Here is an 18,543-nt window from a genome sequence, read left to right on the forward strand (position 1 = left end):
TTTCCAACATTCTCAGAAGAGGTAAAAACTGTAACAGTCAGTAAAACAAGTACTGAAATTATATAAAGTTACCTAATCATAATGTATAATTCTATTTTTTGCAAAAGTATAAGCAAAAATTATTTATTAAGATAGAAAATTACTATGTAGAAAAACATTTCAATAGCTCAATCTTATCCAAATGGTGCTTAGTCTACCTACCCATCCACCGAGATGTTTTGTTCACAGTCACACTTGCACAGCTTCACCTAGTATTTAAAGGTCTTACCTTCTGAGGCAGACCTCTATCACTGTTGCTTGACCAAAACCCATTCCCCTTTCTTCCAGAGAGTCTCTCGATGTGTGTCCCATCCCCCCCCCCCACCATCAGGTATAACTCATTTCCCCATTCAGGCATCCTTGATTGTGGGTATTTGACTCAGGACTAACCAAAACACTGTATCCCTTTAGCCACACAGAAACTGCTTTACTGATAGCTCAGTGATGCAGACATTCATATAATAAATATTTTATTTCTTGTAAAGCATAACCATGAAGAGGCCATGCTGTATCTAGTTCATCTGTGGGAAAAAGGGGAAATATTTAGTTCCTGGAAATCAAATGTGAAAGATAAAAGCAAAGAAATATTGGAATTAGAAATCCAAAGGTAACTAACACAAAAGTGTACAAATTCAACATGAGTAGTTGGAATGACAAGAATGAAAACACTGCAGGGCACTGTGAACAAGGTGTTTCCTCTGTTTATTAAAATAGATATGAGAAAGAAAAGATGGCATTTATATTAAAATGCTAATCATGATGCCAAATTAATAAGTCAACATTATACTTATTTACCAAAGAAGTGGTCATACCCACCTTTGCTCATCATCTGGTCTCTTGATCAAATTGAAAAGTATGTGGAGAAGCTGATCTCTCTCTTTAGGCTCAGGATGTAGGCAGGCTGTACACAATATGAGGGGGATCAACTCCTAAAGAAATATGAAGGTGGAAAAAGTCAAAGTAAAAATGCATTGCAGAATATTCTTTTTTTCCCAATGTATTCTTAAATGGACATTTAAAATGAAATAAACCTCAGCGTATATAGGAGCAAATTTTAACTTTGTAAGACTGATAATTCAAGAGAAAACACTGAAACATATATTTTTATGTTGGTTGTGCAGAAGATGCAGATCACAACGTAATAAAGTAACTTAAAATTCAAATAACCTTGTTTTCTTATCCAATACTTCCCAAGGGTCTATTAGTTTTTAAACTAAATAACATTCTATCTTACTATAAGCTGATATAGTAGTTTTAATTTTGCGGGTTTTTTGGGGGGTTTTTTTGTTTGTTTTTTTGCGGTACGTGGGCCTCTCACTGTTGTGGCCTCCCCCGTTGTGGAGCACAGGCTCCGGACGCGCAGGCCCAGCGGCCATGGCTCACGGGCCCAGCTGCTCTGCGGCATGTGGGATCTTCCTGGACCGGAGCACGAACCCGCGTCCCCTGCATCGGCAGGCGGACTCTCAACCACTGCACAACCAGGGAAGTCCAGTAGTTTTAATTTTGAAAGTGTTTTTAAACAAACACTTGCAGAAGTTAACTATACTTTAAAACTTAAAATGATAACAGAAAATAAAGACAACTTGTCCCACTTCCATAAGCACAATATAATCTTTCTTAAGATTAGATATAATTAATAATTTTGTAACCTTAGCACCTAACCTAGTGGCTAATTTTAAAGACCATTTCCACAGGTGTTGAATGCTCTCAGTACAACTACAAAATGTTAGTAGAAATGCTTTATGCTGAAATGAAAATTTTTAACAATATTTTGTTTGTTGCACTTTCAACATGCAGAGGTAAATTCAATATTTTCAAGGAAAGTAATAGACAAAAGTTTATTTCTCTCTTCCAAAGAAGTATTTGAAAATTAAAGTTGTTTCCCATTTTAATTAAATTAAGACTAAATTCTAAAATATATTCAAAGGATATTAATGTTTTTCATTTTTGGAATAGATTTTCAAATCTAATGAAATAAAAGTCCAAAAGTGATAAAATATTTTTGGAGAGAAATCCTTTAACTTACTTTGCAGATATTTTAAAGAAATCACTATGATGTAATAAAAAGGGTAGAATGATTACTCCCATTTCTTTTTCCCATCTGCCTCCCTACCCACCAAAAAGTACTAGCAGATTTAAAATAGGAATTGATCACTGCATACTAATACATGGTACCTTGAAGAAAAGTCTACACTCTAGGAGAAGTATCTTCCTATTTTGAAGATGCTCCCTTAGAAACAGATGATATGCTTTTTAGAGGAGTTGAGACTGAAACTTAAAGGCGTGACTAGAAGTCCTTTCCATTATTTCTAACATCTTTATATATTACGCTAAAATTATAATTACTCGGTATAATTCTAAATTGAAAGTACGAAGATGCAGATACGAAGAGCTAAGAATAAATCTGAGAAGCAAAAAGAAATTTAAAACATTTATTCTGCCATCTTTCTTTTTAGGCACCTCTGTACATTTTAGATTAGTGAATAACTGAAAAGCAAAAGAAATAAAAAATAATTAGGGAAAACAATTTTGCACTGGGAATGGAACAGTATGCGTATGGATCCTATATTGTTATATAATGCTTCCACAGATGCTTAATATGTTGCTTGATGGGTAAGTCTTGACTTTGGAGGAGAAAATAAACAACCTTTTATAAAATATTAGGGTAGAAGACCATTCATATCAAGGATCCTTAAGGATTCCATTGAGGCTGCTAGGAGCCAATGGTACTAATAAGAGGACTAAGACTGCACATCAGCATATCACACTGAGAGTAGAACTTTAAGGATGAAAAAGTAGTTATTCTAGAAGGCACTAACAAAAAGAGAAAATATTTTAATGCCTGAAAATCAAAAAGACCCTAAATATTTTATTTGTACTTTCCCCTCATGTCAGACCTTTGTTTCCCATGGGTTTTCTTGCTTCCTCATAACCCTTCTTCCTGCTTTCCAATCATCTCCAAATATACGCTCTTACATTATATTATTCCATTCTCTTCCTATTGTATTACTCTTTTAAAAAATAAAGTTATGAAATGTAGGTAAGATATTTGTTATAACTGCAAATACATGCATATACACTCTGTTTAAAATATAGAACAATAAATAGCTTCTTTATCTCCATAACAAGTATACCAAAATAGCTGTTGTTGTTTACTTTTTGTGCCTCACATTTTCTTTTCCTTTTCTCTTTATTTTAAAATCATGAGGCTTAGTGATTCTTAATCGAAGAGGAAGTTTATGTGATACAGTAATATAAAGAATCTTTTAACTGGAATATGGCTATAGATGTGCTAAACCGAGAACCCTGAACTTGGAGGAGCTAGAAGAGCTCCTGCCTTAATACTTAGTACCAAAGAACCTAATGAAAACCACGAATTTCTCTGATTTTTAGTTTCCTCAAGTGAAATATATAGGAATTAATTATGATTAGTGCAGAAATCAAAAATTCTTTATATATATCTTTACATATATTTCTGTATTTTTCTTATCAATGGCTAATGGGATTGTTAATTTTTCCTTCTGAGATCAAAGTTGGCCTCAAAAAGCCTTCTCAACACAGCAGCCATTACCAACCAATCCAAACTGACACATGGGAGCAAAACGATTTGTCAGTCCTTGTCTCCTTGAACTCTAGAATTATGCTCAGTCACAGTTAGTAATAATTTATATTGCCATCTGTTTTTATTTATTGCTGGCTAAATCAACAAATATGGGAAGTCATTGCAAATAAGTTTTGGTTGATAGCTTATGGCAAGGAGAACTGGGTACAGCCTGGCACATTAATGGCTATGGCAGTTATAACCCAGTGTATAAAGTATGCCAGATGGTCTCTTCTTACAGCAACACTGAGCTGAGAAGAGGCCCAGAAAGTGATGGTAGAAAAAAGTGGAAAGTGTAGTCTGTTTGTGATACAGCCATCAAGGATTTTAATTGCTAAGTTCTGACTAGCTCCAAATATCCTAATTTCCTCTTCCTCTATCATTCATTTATTTATTCACAACTTCTATTTGTACCATTCCTGAAATAATGAATTCTGTGTTAAGTGCGTATCTGCTGTGCTGTATATCACTTATTTATTGTGAATTCACCTTTTTCAAGCCTCTGAAGTACTAATTCATCCATTTAAGACCCTATTTACCATTTTCACACTAAAAATGGCCCTTGAACAACACGGTTTTGTACTGTGTGGGTCCACTTATGTGCAGATTTTTTCCCTTAAGTATGTATTACAGTAGTACACAATCTGTGGTTGGCTGAATGAAAAGTTATACTGGGATATTGAACTGTGTGTGGGTCAGCACCCATAACCTCTGCATTGTTCAAGGAAGGGTCAACTGTATTTATAAATTTATAGATTTGAATCAATATTCTCCCTTTGGTATCATCTCTCCAACTGATGAAGTCCAGTGTTTAAAAAACTTTCCTTATAATTATAAATAAAACATTTAAAAAATGGTGGCTAAATTTTCTTCAGAAAACAATGTGATAGTGGTTTTGAAAATGTCTTTGAATAATAACCATGGTAAAATAATACTTATAGCTTTGGTAACATTATATCCAAAAAGAATCCCTTGCCCCGCCCATAAAAATGTTATTGTCTCCATATTTCAAGGCAACAGAAATTTTAAATATTTTCAAACATACTTTAGCACCTGATAGTACTCAATTAATGTGTATTGAAGTGAAATACAAAACTGATCTACTGACCAGTAGAGAGGAAATCAGTGTAGTAATCCTATTGCAGAAGGTATTCCAGTACCTTATTACCACAATACTAGAAAACATATTTCCAAGGCCTATAGAATTCATTAACCTAAAGACTTAGTAATTTGCACTTTACTCAAGTAAATGACTTTTGCTTTAACTATTTTGATTTTTCCAATTTTAACAACAATGCTAGTTCTCTCTATATGAAAGCTCTTCCACTCTTCCTATGAAATTTTGTACAGAATTAAAGAGGAAAGGCTTCCAGGATTTTCCTTTCAGTTTTCTTTTTTTTAATATTTATTTATTTTATTTATTTATTTTCTTTTGGCTATGTTGGGTCTTAGTTAGAGTACGCGGGGTCTTCGTTGAAGCGTGCAGGATCTTTCGTTGCAGTTCAGGCTCTTCGTTGTGGTGTGCAGGTTCTTCTGTCTCTAGTTGTGGCGAACGGGCTCCAGAGCGCGTGGGCTCTGCAGTTTGCAGCACATGGGCTCTCTGGTTGAGGCGCGCGAGCTCGGTAGTTGTGGCGCTTGGGCTTAGTTGCCCCGAGGCATGTGGGATCTTAGTTCCCCAACCAGGGATCAAACCGCGTCCCCTGCATTGGAAGGCGGATTCTTTACCACTGGACCACCAGGGAAGTCCCTTCTTTTCAGTTTTACAAGTAAACCAAAATAACTTCTAATAATAATAAAGAAATCACTTTCAAGTAAGATTAGTGTGTGTTCAGACTATAAAAACAGAAGGAAAAAGAAGTACCTAAACAGGATCTAAAACAATGTGAGTGATCAGATGTTAAAGGGGAAAGAAATGAAGTAGGAAATGAGATCAGGCAAATTTTAAAAGTAAAAAAAAAAAAAAGCATGGATATGTTGATAAGATAATGGCTCCAAAATCTGAAAGGAATCTAAACCATAAAAAGAAGTATTGCATTTAGATCAGATGCCAAGGAAGAAATGTTTGAGTACTTCAGGTCAAGAAGCAAAATTCTATAGTTCTAGAAAGGTGACGTTAGTCCAATTAATTATAGTTCACTGCTTGTCCTCACTGTTCCACTGAAATTATTTCCTATAACCCAAGCTTCGTTAAAAATTTTAGATAGGGGACGTCCCTGGTGGTGCAGTGGTTAAAAACCCACCTGCCAATTCTGGGGACACGGGTTGGAGCCCTGGTCCGGGAAGATCCCACATGCTGCAGCGCAACTAAGCCCGTGCGCCACAACTACTGAGCCTGTGCTCTAGAGCCCGCGAACCACAACTACTGAAGCCCGTGTGCCACAACTACTGAAGCCCATGCACCTAGAGCCCATGCTCCATAACAACAGGAACCACCGCAATGCGAAGCCCGTGCACCGCAACAAAGAGTAGCCCCTGCTTGCCGCAACTACAGAAAGCCCGCATGCAGCAACAAAGACCCAACATAGTCAAAAAATTAATTAATTAAAAATTTTAGATAACTGTTATTAAATTTTTTTACATCTAGTCTTTTGCCTACAGATTAAGCAATAATGAATTATAATTTAAATTCAAGTACTGACAAGTGTACATCCTCTGATTTAGATTTTCAGTTGAAATTTGTCAGGATGTTGACAATAACATGTAAAGAAAAAACATAAAGAACAAACATTGCAAAGACTCACATAAGGAAAAGAAAAGATTACTCACCTCTGGAAAAGTTTTACACTTCAAGGGCTGCTAAAATACCTATTTGTAGAATTATTAATATCTATAATTCCTGGGGCTCAGCCTTTAGGAAGCCTAACTGAAATACTTAAGTGACTTTCAAACTCTGATACTGCTAAAGAGCATGTGATTTACTCCAAAAATTACAAGATACACACACACACACACACACACACACACACACACACACACACACACACACACAGAGTCTACATGGGTAAAGAAGATGGACCAAGCTTATGTACTTTACTGTACTATCTACTTTACTTGTACTACTATATTACTCTCATACAGTTGTAATTATCTGGGGCTATTATTACATGTAAGTTAAAAATTTACCATGGAGTAACCACGAATGGCAATGTAAAAGAGCAAAGTTTAGTTTCTCAGAAGATGAGCAAGTCTTTAGAGGAACTAGCTACTTTTAAGTCTTTTAGGAAATTGGTGTTCTCCTTTACCTTTTTTCTTTTTATAGCTTTAATGATATATATTTTATATATCATGAAACTCATCCATTTCAAGTGTACATTCAGCGGTTTTTTTCCAGTATATTCAGTGTTGTGCAACCATCCCCAATCTAATTTTGGAACATCCTACAAAGAAAGCTTGGACTCATTTTCCATTTCACCTTGCTGCACCCCCATTCCAGGCCCAGGCTTCTCCTTTGCTTTTCTAATTTAGCTAGCTGACGACATATATTTCCTTGCCATAGAATAAAAATGAACATTAAATTTAGATGTATTATTTTAAAATGCTTTTAGAAGTAATTCTTTAAGAAATCTTATTTTAAATTACAGAATTTCCCTTTCAAATGCATTTAAAGCAGAAATTGTGAAAAATCAACTTCTTTAGCCTATTTTACTATACACATATATCAAATGACAAATATATTTACTTTGTAATTTGGTTTGAAAGATACAAGTTCCTCAACCAATCCATTAATGTGAACTACTATATAGAAAATCAGTTCATTCTTTTATTTTTTTTTCCCAAAAGGAACAGGCAAAAAAGTCTTTTAAAATACAAGCTTGTAAAAAGAGATCGTCACGGGCTTTCCTGGTGGCGCAGTAGTTGAGAGTCCACCTGCCGATGCAGGGGACATGGGTTTGGGCCCGTGTCCGGGAGGATCCCACATGCCGCGGAGCGGCTGGGCCCCTGAGCCATGGCCGCTGAGCCTGCACGTCCGGAGCCTGTGCTCCGCAACGGGAGAGGCCACAACAGTGAGAGGCCCGCATACCGCAAAAAAAAAAAAAAAAAGAGAGATTATCACTACTTCGCAGAACATAGGAGAAAAAATTTTTTTCACTTTTTATCATCTCTGAAATTGGGATGCACCTTACAATGGGCAGCTTATCATAAATTGATTGGAATTCTTATTTCTTAAAGGTACATAATTGTTACACTCAATGGTATCTTAAATTTGAAAATACGGTATGTTGAATTTGGAAAATGCTATAATTGTGCCCTGAAGGTTAAGTGAGGTTGCGATTTTTCTTTTAAAAAACAAAAACAAATAACACTAATATCTATAGTCACTATACTTTCCACTTTTATACAACATAAAGTTTAATTTATTAGACAGTTTTAATTAACCTTTATGTCACTCCATTTAAAATAGTGGGTTATAAAGTCAACTGAGTGGGTCACAAAGAGCTTCTTTTTCTTTTTTATTGTTTACTTAGGTATATTCTTTAGTGCTTTAAAATATTTATAAAATCCTCTTTGATACTATCTTCTAACTTTTTGTAATAAAGGCAAGACTTGATTTGTAACACTTTTCTTTTAATTACATGTGTAATTATATACTGGCACATGATGTAAAATATCTTCCTTACTGACAGTGTAGACAATAAAGCTTGAAATACCTAATTTAAAACGTATTTAAAAGACAATAGAAGACTAGATATTATGCAATCTTGAGAATGAGAAAGCTCTTTATCTACTGACATAGAAAGATACAAAAATATGTTACATGGAAAAAAAGCAAAGTGCAAAATAGTGCATAGAGTATGGTAGCATTTGCATAATTCATGGAGAGATCATATATTTGAGTTTCCTTATACATGCAGAAAATACCTCTGAAAGAATACAAAACAGCTCCAATAATAGTTGGAGACTTCCATACCCCAGTTTTGATAATGGACAGAATATCTAGACGAAAGATCAGTAAGGAAATAGAGGACTTCAAACAATGTAAAACAATTAGACCTAATAGACATATATAGACCACTATAGATGACAACAGCAGAATATATATTATTTTCAGGTGCACATGGAACATTCTCAAGGAGAGAACATATGTTAGGCTACAGACAATTCTTGGTAAGTTTTTAAAGATTAAAATCACACAAAGAACCTTCTCCAGCCACACTGGAAATTAAAAATCAATAACTGAAGGGAAACTGGAATATTCAGTAATATGTTGATGTTAAACAACACATTCTTAAACAACAAATGGGTCAAAGAAATCACTAAGGAAATTAAAATACTTTGAGACAAATGAAAAAGAGAAACAGAACATACCAAAATGTGTGAAATGTAGCATAAGCAGGACACAGAGGGAAATTTATAGTTGTAATTGTCTACATTAAAAAAGCAAGATCCCAAGTCAACAACCTTGCAACAAAGAGCAAACTAAACTAAGGGCCAGCTGAAAGAAGAAAATAATAAAGATTTGAGCAGAGATAAATGAAATATATACAAGGAAAACAAGAGAATCAGCAAAATCAGAAGTTGGTTCTTTGAAAAGATCAACACAATTGACAATCCTTTAGCTAGACTGACTAAGAGAAAAAGAGAGAAGATGCAAATAACTAGAATCAGAAATAAAGGAGAGGAGATTAGTAGCAACCTTACAAAAATTAAAAGGATTGTAAGTGAATACCATAAATGATGCTTCACCAACAAATTAGATAATCAAGAAATGAACTAATTCCTAGAATCACATAAATTACCAAAACTGAGTCAAGACAGATAGAAAATCACAATAGACCAACAACAAGCTAATAGATTGAACAAGTAATAAAAACCCTTCCCCAAAGAAACGTTCTAGGATCAGAACTGATGAATTCTAAAACACATTTAAAGAATTATTAGGGGGACCGGGCCTGAGGAGCAGGGGCCGGAGCTTCGAGACGGGCGGCACGAGAGGACTCTGGGAGGGCTCACGCCAAGGAGTACTCCCCAGAACTTCTGCCGCCAGGGTCCTTGTCCCCACGGAGAGCCACAGCCACCCCCCACCTCTGCAGGAGACCCTCCAACACTAGCAGCTGTGTGGATGAAAGGCTCTTGGTGCTCCAGCCAGGCGTCAGGGCTGTGCCTCTGAGGTGGGACAGCCAAGTTCAGGATACTGGTACACAAGAGACGTCCCAGCTCCACCTAATGACAAACGGCGAAAATCTCTGAAAGAGCTCCATCTCAACGCCAAGACCCAGCTTCACTCAACGACCAGCAAGCAACAGTGCTGGACATCCTATGCCAAACAACTAGCAAGACAGGAACACAACCGCACCCATTAGCAGAGAGGCTGCCTAAAATCATAATAAGTCCACAGACACCCCAAAACACACCACCAGACGTGGACCTTCCCACCAGAAAGACAAGATCCAGCCTCATCCACCAGAACACAGGCACTAGTCCCCTCCACCAAGAAGCCTACACAACGCACTAAACCAACCTTAGCCACTGGGGGCAGACATCAAAAACAATGGGAACTACGAACCTGCAGCCTGCGAAAAGGAGACCCCAAACACAGTAAGTTAAGCAAAATGAGAAGACAGAGAAACACACAGCAGATGCAAGAGTAAGGCAAAAACCCACCAGACCTAACAAATGAAGAGGAAATAGGCACTCAACCTGAAAGAGAATTCAGAATAATGATAGTAAAGATGATCAACTGGCAGTCCTAACCAAAGTAATTAAGTAACAGGAAGAAATAAAAGCTATCCAAATTGGAACGAAAGAAGCAAAATATCTCTGTTTGCAGATAACATGATTCTATATAAGTCTCATAGAATCCACAAAATACTACTAGAGCTAATAAACAAATTCAGCAAAGTTTCAAGTTACAAGATCAACATACAAATGTCAGTTCTGTTTCTATATACCAGCAATGAACAACCTGAAAAGAAATTAAGGAAACAATTTCATTTACAACAGCATCCATGAGAATAAAATAATGAGAAATAAATTTTAACATGGAAGTGAAAAACTACAAAACATTGCTGAAAGACATAAATAACTAAAGAATCTCAAGTTCATAAATGGCAAGACTTAATGTTGTTTGAATGTCAATATTCCCCAAAGTGATCTACAGATTCAGTGCAATCCCTTTCAAAATTCAAATGACCTTTATGGCAGAAATCAAAACTGAGCATCAAATTCATATGGAACTGAAAGGGGCCCTAAATGGCTAAACGATATTGAAAAAGAAAACAAAGCTGGAGGACTCATTCTTCCCAATTTGAAAACTTACTATAAAGCTACAGTAATTAAAATAGAGTGGAACGGGCATAAAGATAAACACAAAGACCAATGGTACAGAACTGAAAGTATAGAAATGAATGCAAACATCGACATTGAACTGATATGTGGCAAAGGTGCCGTGACCATTCATTAGGGAAACAACTTTCTGTTCAACAAATGGTGCTGGGATATCTGGATAACTAAATGAAAAGAATAAAGTTTTGGACTCCTGCCTCACTCCATATATTAAAAAAAAAAAAAACTCCAAATGGATCAATGACCTAAATATAAGAGCTAAAGGTATAACACTATTAGAAGAAAACACAGGAATAAATCTTTCTGACTTCAGATTTGGTAATGGATTCTCAGATTGATACCAAAAACTCAAGCAACAAAAGAAAAAATAGATCAATTTCATAAAAATGAAAAACATTTGTTCATCTAAGGACATTATCAACAATGTGAAAAGAAAACCTATAGGATGGGAGAAAACATTTGCAAATCATGTATGAGGTAAGGGTTTAATATCCAGAATTGTAAGAACTCTTACAATTTAAAGGCAAACAATCCACTTAAAAAATGGGCAAAGAACTTGAAAGAATACACTAGAAGCTAATAAAATTTATTGCATGTAGGATGGTGGCTCAGGGACAAGGGAAGACAAGTTTTTGTTGTACATCTTTTTACATTTAAAAGATGTTAAACCATGTGAATGTATTATTTATTCAAACCTTAAAACCTGTTTTTAATGTTTTATTTTTTTATTACCTAGGATATTGCTATGATCAATCAGTTTACTAAGGTACATTTTAATTGTATTTACATATCAATAAAAAGGTTTATACTGATAAGAGAACACATAAAACAAGAAAGAAGAAAAAATAAAAATATTAATCCTTCAATCACGAGACCTTTTTAAAAATATATATATAAGGAACTAGGGTAAAATATTAAATACATGTAATCCAATATCAAAGGATAAAATGAAATAAAAGTTTTGACCTTTTATGCCCTGGGATTAGTTTCAAAGAAAGGCAAGGTATACTTCATTATTTACCAATTTAGTTTTGAGGGAATACAATTTTGGTATATAATAAATGGTAAATCTTCTGGTAAAACAGAATAAAGTACAAATAATTAAGTAAACAAAGATAAATGCTCAATTCTTCATGAAATTATAAGTATATAAATATTTTTAAATATAAAAACCTTAAAATCAGCCAAAAAGTAAACATCATACCACAAATAAATGTGTATATATAAATATGTTTACAGATATATTTATATATATATAACTGATTACTGATGATGCAAATTTATAAATACTTCATGCAGTACAATCAGATTTTAGTGGTAGTTTTTTATGGTTAAAAAAGGGAAAATTCAAATAAAAAAGCTTAAACTACATCTCATAACAATTAGGTTTCTGTGATATTTTAAAGATTATATTAAGGAAACATAGTAAAAGGGATGCAAACATTAATGCACTGCAATGGATTATGTTACAAGCTGAAAAAGGAAAAGAAGCTCAAACACCATTCTGCCAGGCAGAACTGCAAAACAATCTGAAATTGGACACTGATCCTTCAAGACATAGAAAAATTTCTATACTTATTAATGTCTCAGAGCTATTTTTAAATATTAGGTAAAATAAAACCATCAGCAAGAAAACAGTCATGTTTATCTTTTTTAAATTAAACATACCTATAGGTATAAAAAATTTTTAAGCTCTACACATACATTTTCTTGAGGATCAGTACAAATTTCTTGTGCTAAACAGATAATTAAGGATAAGCTCTACATGGGTTTTGCCAATGCATTGTGTACCTATCATACTGTAGGTCCCGTGAATTATGATTAAAACCGGTGGTAAATATTAAGAGGATAACAAAAGAAACTTTTATGACACATTCTAAAATATTCTTAACCCATTAAAAGAAAATTTCTGAACTGAAAATTGATTTCATAAATTGAATAATTCAAATAATTAAGTTTGTTTGCAAATAAATAATTCACTGTCATTTAAATGAGATTACAGATAACTTTTTATTAATCTTTTATTGGCTAAATATAACTCTAAAAATAACTTTCTACAGTATTTATGGCTTATAACATAGGCAATGTGTACTAAAATAAATTTGCTACTCTATTTCGGACATTTAAAGCATCTGTCAATAACAGGTGAGCTACAAGAAAAACAAAAAAGGTACTTTCAAAAGTTATTGTAGACAATATTATAACTATCCTATCATCCTAAGACAAGTGTAATTACTGCCAAACAAATACAATAAAACTAACATTAATAATAGGTAACTACGTTTAAGAAAAGTTACATTATTAGTCCCTGTGAATGTTCAATACAAAGCATGTCTATTTCTGAAGACAAATCACGCATATCATATCAAGAGCAGAGATAAAATAAATTAGTTAACTGGTAATGTAAAAAACAGACAGTGTTCATGGCACATAAATGGACCTACAGTAATAGTTAGTGCTGCAAAAGCTAATGATGCTTTAAGCAAAATTGGAAAACATGAATACCATGCAGTTTTACTGAACTCACCTGACAGAGGTGTAAAACCATTCTCTAGGAGCAGAGATGCATGCACAAAAGTAAGAATATGATTGCAAGTAATAGACTTTAACAAAATAAAAATATAACACTAAACTTCAAAATGACAAAAAATGGACACATGATGAGATCTGGGGAATGAAAATACTTTTATGTGTCTCACCTCTCTCTTTGCCAACAGCACATTAGGAACAATGTGTGGCAGGCAGCGCCCCAGCATTAACATAACACTTTTCTCACTGTCTGCAATCCGAGACACCTAGAAAACCAAAGAATTAATAAATGATGACACTGGAGAACTTCTGTGCATGATGGTATTGTACTTAAAGTTTATGTTTTGGACCCTGTCACCTCTGTTCCAAACACACATCCAAAATTACAATTTATGATGATGATGATAAAAACAACAATAAGAACAACTGTAATCCCTAACGGAATAAACATTTTTATAGACCAGAAATGGATTTAAAACACTGTTAAGAAGCAAGGGTGAAGACAGGGAGGCTTACAAGGCTTCAGTTCTGGGAACAAACAGGGATAACACAGGACTGGGGCAGCTTCAATGGTTTTTAATTTTGTTCTTGGGGAAAAGGTGCCCACAAAGCTACAGGCTTTGCCTAAGGTGAGAGTAGTTTGTATAATGAAGCTGCATGCAAGGGAAGTCCAAGGGGGCTGACCCAGTCTTACAATGGGGATTGCCAGATTGCATCCAAACCATCCTCTAGCTCTTTCATATTCTTAATGACATTGTAGGACAGAAGCCCAAAATAGGTGAAGTGGAATCAACCATAAAACAGCTAGAAAGGGAGGAGTGAGTATAAAGATAGGAGAAAAAAAGAAAAAAACCCTCTGAAGATAAGCCTGCAACAACAATTACAAAGGACTTGAGGTAAACAAATCTGAGAGCTAATAAACTCTGAAATCAAAGACAATCAATCCGAACCTAGGGGGAGGACAGAAATAAAGACACAGACGTAGAGAATGGACTTGAGGACACAGGGAGGGGGAAGGGTAAGCTGGGACGAAGTGGGAGAGTGGCACGGATATATATACACTATCAAATGTAAAATAGATAGCTAGTGGGAAGCAGCTGCATAGCACAGGGAGATCAGCTCCGTGCTTTGTGACCACCTAGAGGGGTGGGATAGGGAGGGTGGGAGGGAGACGCAACAGGGAGGAGATACGGGGATATATATGTATAGCTGATTCACTTTGTTATAAAGCAGAAACTAACACACCATTGTAAAGCAATTATACTCCGATAAAGATGTTAAAAAAAAAAAAGAAAATTACAGACAACCAAAAAAAAAAAAATCCAGATGCCCAGCTTCTCTTGAAAAAGACTGTTATCAGCTATACCTTGCACAGAGAATCAGCCTAAATGGTAAGTGGGGCTGACGTCCAACAGGCACTCATCTGCCACGCCAGGTATTTATCCATCAAAAGTAAGGAGTATCATTTTAATTTGCACAAAGGTGATATATAGTCTAGCAATGGCACTATCCTTGGGCCCTCACACACACACAGAAGCAATCACCTGGAAGATTTAGGCAAAGGATGTAAGTTCGAATTTACTGCAGTACCCACCACTCCTTATTATTACCCTCTTGCTTCATCATATTATGAGACCTGCCTGGTTTCTTTGTAGACATTTGAGTTTACAGCTTTTGGTCAGCATCAAAAGGAAATAATACTTTTGATTTATTCAACTAAATAACCTAAGTTTAGATTCACTTTGCAGAGGTAGGTTGTTCAGCTCCTGATACCAATGCAAATACTTAGCAATTAGGCTTTACAATCATATAGACCTGGGTAGCTGTCTAACACTGGGAAAGTTATGGGACTTGTCTAAAATTTCCTTATCTGGAAAATTAGACTAATATTACCTACTTTGTAAGTTTGCAAAATAAAATGCAGATTAAATGAGATGACATGTAACATAATGCTTAGTGTGTGTTAGGTATTTTTTAATGTAATTTCATGTTAACTGCTGAAATAATGCCCTCACCCTGACCCTGAAGCAGGACCTTATCAGTTATTTCTGGAATCACAAATATTTGTTCAAACTTATTAGACTATAAAGCATAAAGCATGAAGGTGGGGGGGGGGAAGACAATCCAAATGAAATTAAAAGTAGAGTAATCTAAAAATAACTGAAATTATAAACAATATGTACACTTGATTTGGTTGTCTGAATTATACCATAGAGAGGCATATAACCATATGTCGGTAGACATAACAAATTAAAACTAGACTGTAAAAGGCCACTTTAATACTAAACAAAGCTTTAACCTAAAGACAAAAATAATCAACTACTTTCCTTAAAAGTTTAAAATTTTAGGAACTATTTCTTAGAGCATTATTTTAAATACTAGATTTGTACTTGAAATAGAGTCTTATCACAATTATTTTTGGTTAAGATGCTAAAAAGAAAAACTGAATGTTTTAAGAAAGTTTGAAAGAATCTGGTATAATTTACCTCTGATCCTAAACGACTATCTGCTGACATTCGACAGAAAGAGAGTAGTGCTTGATGGAAAGCAGGAGACAACTTCCTAGAAGAAAATATTGAATGAAAATTGGACAATACCAAATAGTTACCACTGGCATTTAAGGAGAAAGTAAGTTGCAGGTTATAATTCCCATCCTTGCATAAACCCTAACCCACAAATGTTAACTGAATATCTCAGCCACAAAAGACTTAAAGGTCACTTCAGTGGAAAATTATACTGGGGAAAAGAAATCAGCAATAGATGCTGATCTTAAAAGAGCTTGACGTTATGGGAATGAATGACTTGTAAATGTTAATTAAACCTGAAGTGGTATGGCAGGTCAATGACAACAGAAAGTGTTTGTAAAACTTGAAATGAGGATTTTTTTTTTCTTCCCTAATTCTCTATGATCCCAGAAAGGTAAACAGTGGAGACAAAGGTTGACCTGGTATGTTGCTGAGAAGTTTTACAAACCTATATAATGATAATGATAATCCTTAATGTTAGAAACCCACGTAAAAGAATTAAAAATTAAAGATAAATGAAGGAGAGGCTTGTTCAACATTCATGGTATATCTCAAAGGAAGTATTTTTGTAATTGAAAATATTAGCCTATTTATGTTTAATAAAAAAGGTTAAAACATTTATATTTTTAAAACAACACTGGTCTCTAAATAATAGTATGCATAATATTGTAACTATGAGTTGTACTTTATGTGCTCTATCTACAAAGAAAAGGGCTAACACCAAAATTACATAATAGAGGTTATTTAGTATACACCACAAAGTGGCCCCAAGTAACATCTCATTGTGGAGTTACTGTGCCAAAGCTTAAGCCTATTTGCTCGTTATGTTTCCCCTCCCATATTCTTTCAATGGAGAGAGCTATAATGCATCCAACTGCCTATGCCAGAAAGCCTTTATCCTTCCCTTTCTTTTAATCTCCTAATCCAATCAATCTTTTACTTTCTAACTATCTTGTAAATCTATCCACTTCTTTCTAATACAGGAAATTCAATCATTTCTTACTTTGATTCTTCCAATAGATATCCTACTAGTCTCCTTTCTTCCAGTCTTGCTACCCTCCAATTACCTCTACCCTAGAGGACTCTTTCTAAAACTTAGATGCCATCACGTCCCAACTCTCTAAAATGAGTTAACACGGCTTATATGACTTAGTCTTTGCTTAATTCTCCAACTTCATCTGTCATTCTTCTCACTTGCATTCTTTGCTTCAACCTTAATAAATTCTTCTTAGCTCGCAAAGTGCACAGTGTTCTCCCTGCACATGCTATTCTCTCTTAGTGGGAAGACCTCGTCTTATTTCTTTGTCTGGTTAACTACTACTTAGTCATCAGGTCTAAAGTTAGATAATACTTCTTCCCTGAAATCTTTCCTGCTCTGATGCCTAGGTTAGGTGCCCTGATTGTGTGTTCCCAAAGCAAGGTGAACTTCTCTTATATTACTACTCTTCGTACTTATAATAATTATCTGTCGGCCTCTCTCATACTGTAAGGTTTGTAACTGAAGGGATGACCATATGTTTGGTTACCATTATACTCCTCGTTAAGACTGCCTGACATATAGTTAAGAGCTAAAAAAATTAATTGAAGAAATTTAACAGTCATCTTTCTCCAGAGAGTGGCTTTGGTGTATCAAAGGAGATATATGGAAGTACTCCTAAACAGTAAGAACTATTACGAATGCCACTGTTATTGAATATCATTTTTATAACTGTATCTTAACCATATTTAATTAAATGCACTTTGAGGATTGGGCTGTGTCTAGTTCAACCCCCATAATACCTAAAAATACACACACACACACACACTTAAGCAGGTACACAGAAAGTTGTGGCACATGAGTGGAAAGATTTGCTTGGGAAAAAAAAAAATCAAATACTTCTCACTAATAATGAGTACCTTTAAGTCTAAAACAAATTAGTCATGCTTTCCTACTACATCCCAACACTTGGTATAATATTCCTCCATTTAATAGGAGGAGGAGGAAGCATGGCTTTGTGGCTCAGAATGCACCATAGGGTAATTTGTGAGGATTAACTAAGTTAGTACACGTAAAGCGTGTAGAACTGTGCCTGACATATAAAAAAGAACTCAGTAAATGTTCCTTTCTTAACATTTTTCACATTAAAATGTAAAATAATTTTAAACACATTTTGTCTCCTCTACTAGAAAACATAATCATGACGGGCAAGGGACCATGCTTTTGTCATCTGAGTTCAATCACTGCAATCCAATAAAAACTAAATGAATTAAGAGAATATTAATGATACAATATTAGTAATGGAAGCAGACACAGGAAAAAGGCCTAAGATTAACAGCTAATCCCCTCTTTAGTACAGGCAACTATTCAGTACCAAAACCTTCTACTGAGTCTGATAATGACTGTAGAATACAGAAAAGGTAAAAAGCACTGGGTAAAATACAGCACATAAAACATACATATTACTTATGGGTTTAAGTACTTGGCTAAGATAGGACCTATCTCCTTTATGGTCTATTCCTTGTTAATACAATTTAACTTAGTAATACTTGTGATTTTTTTTTTTTTTTTTTTTTTTTTTTTTTTTT

The 18,543-nt window shown here is 34.8% G+C and overlaps 1 protein-coding gene across 6 annotated transcripts in view; it reads right to left on the reverse strand.

The window, feature by feature from the left end:
- The window catches only part of RELCH (RAB11 binding and LisH domain, coiled-coil and HEAT repeat containing), a 113,841-nt gene that overhangs the window by 55,682 nt on the left and 39,616 nt on the right, over nucleotides 1-18,543 (reverse strand). For all 6 annotated transcript variants that reach the window (XR_003004495.1, XM_024754856.1, XM_024754857.1 and 3 more), the window contains 3 exons: nucleotides 15,940-16,015; nucleotides 13,624-13,719; nucleotides 856-968 (listed from right to left, as the gene is read on the reverse strand). Coding sequence is in view for 5 of the 6 variants with exons in the window: in XM_024754856.1 (XP_024610624.1) it covers nucleotides 856-968; nucleotides 13,624-13,719; nucleotides 15,940-16,015 (285 nt within the window). In the remaining variant the exon portion in view is untranslated. The remainder of the gene's footprint in view (nucleotides 1-855; nucleotides 969-13,623; nucleotides 13,720-15,939; nucleotides 16,016-18,543) is intronic.

The sequence above is a fragment of the Neophocaena asiaeorientalis genome, unplaced genomic scaffold (genome assembly GCF_003031525.2).
Source record: "Neophocaena asiaeorientalis asiaeorientalis breed wild unplaced genomic scaffold, Neophocaena_asiaeorientalis_V1.1 scaffold124, whole genome shotgun sequence".
NCBI classification, from domain to species: domain Eukaryota; kingdom Metazoa; phylum Chordata; class Mammalia; order Artiodactyla; family Phocoenidae; genus Neophocaena; species Neophocaena asiaeorientalis.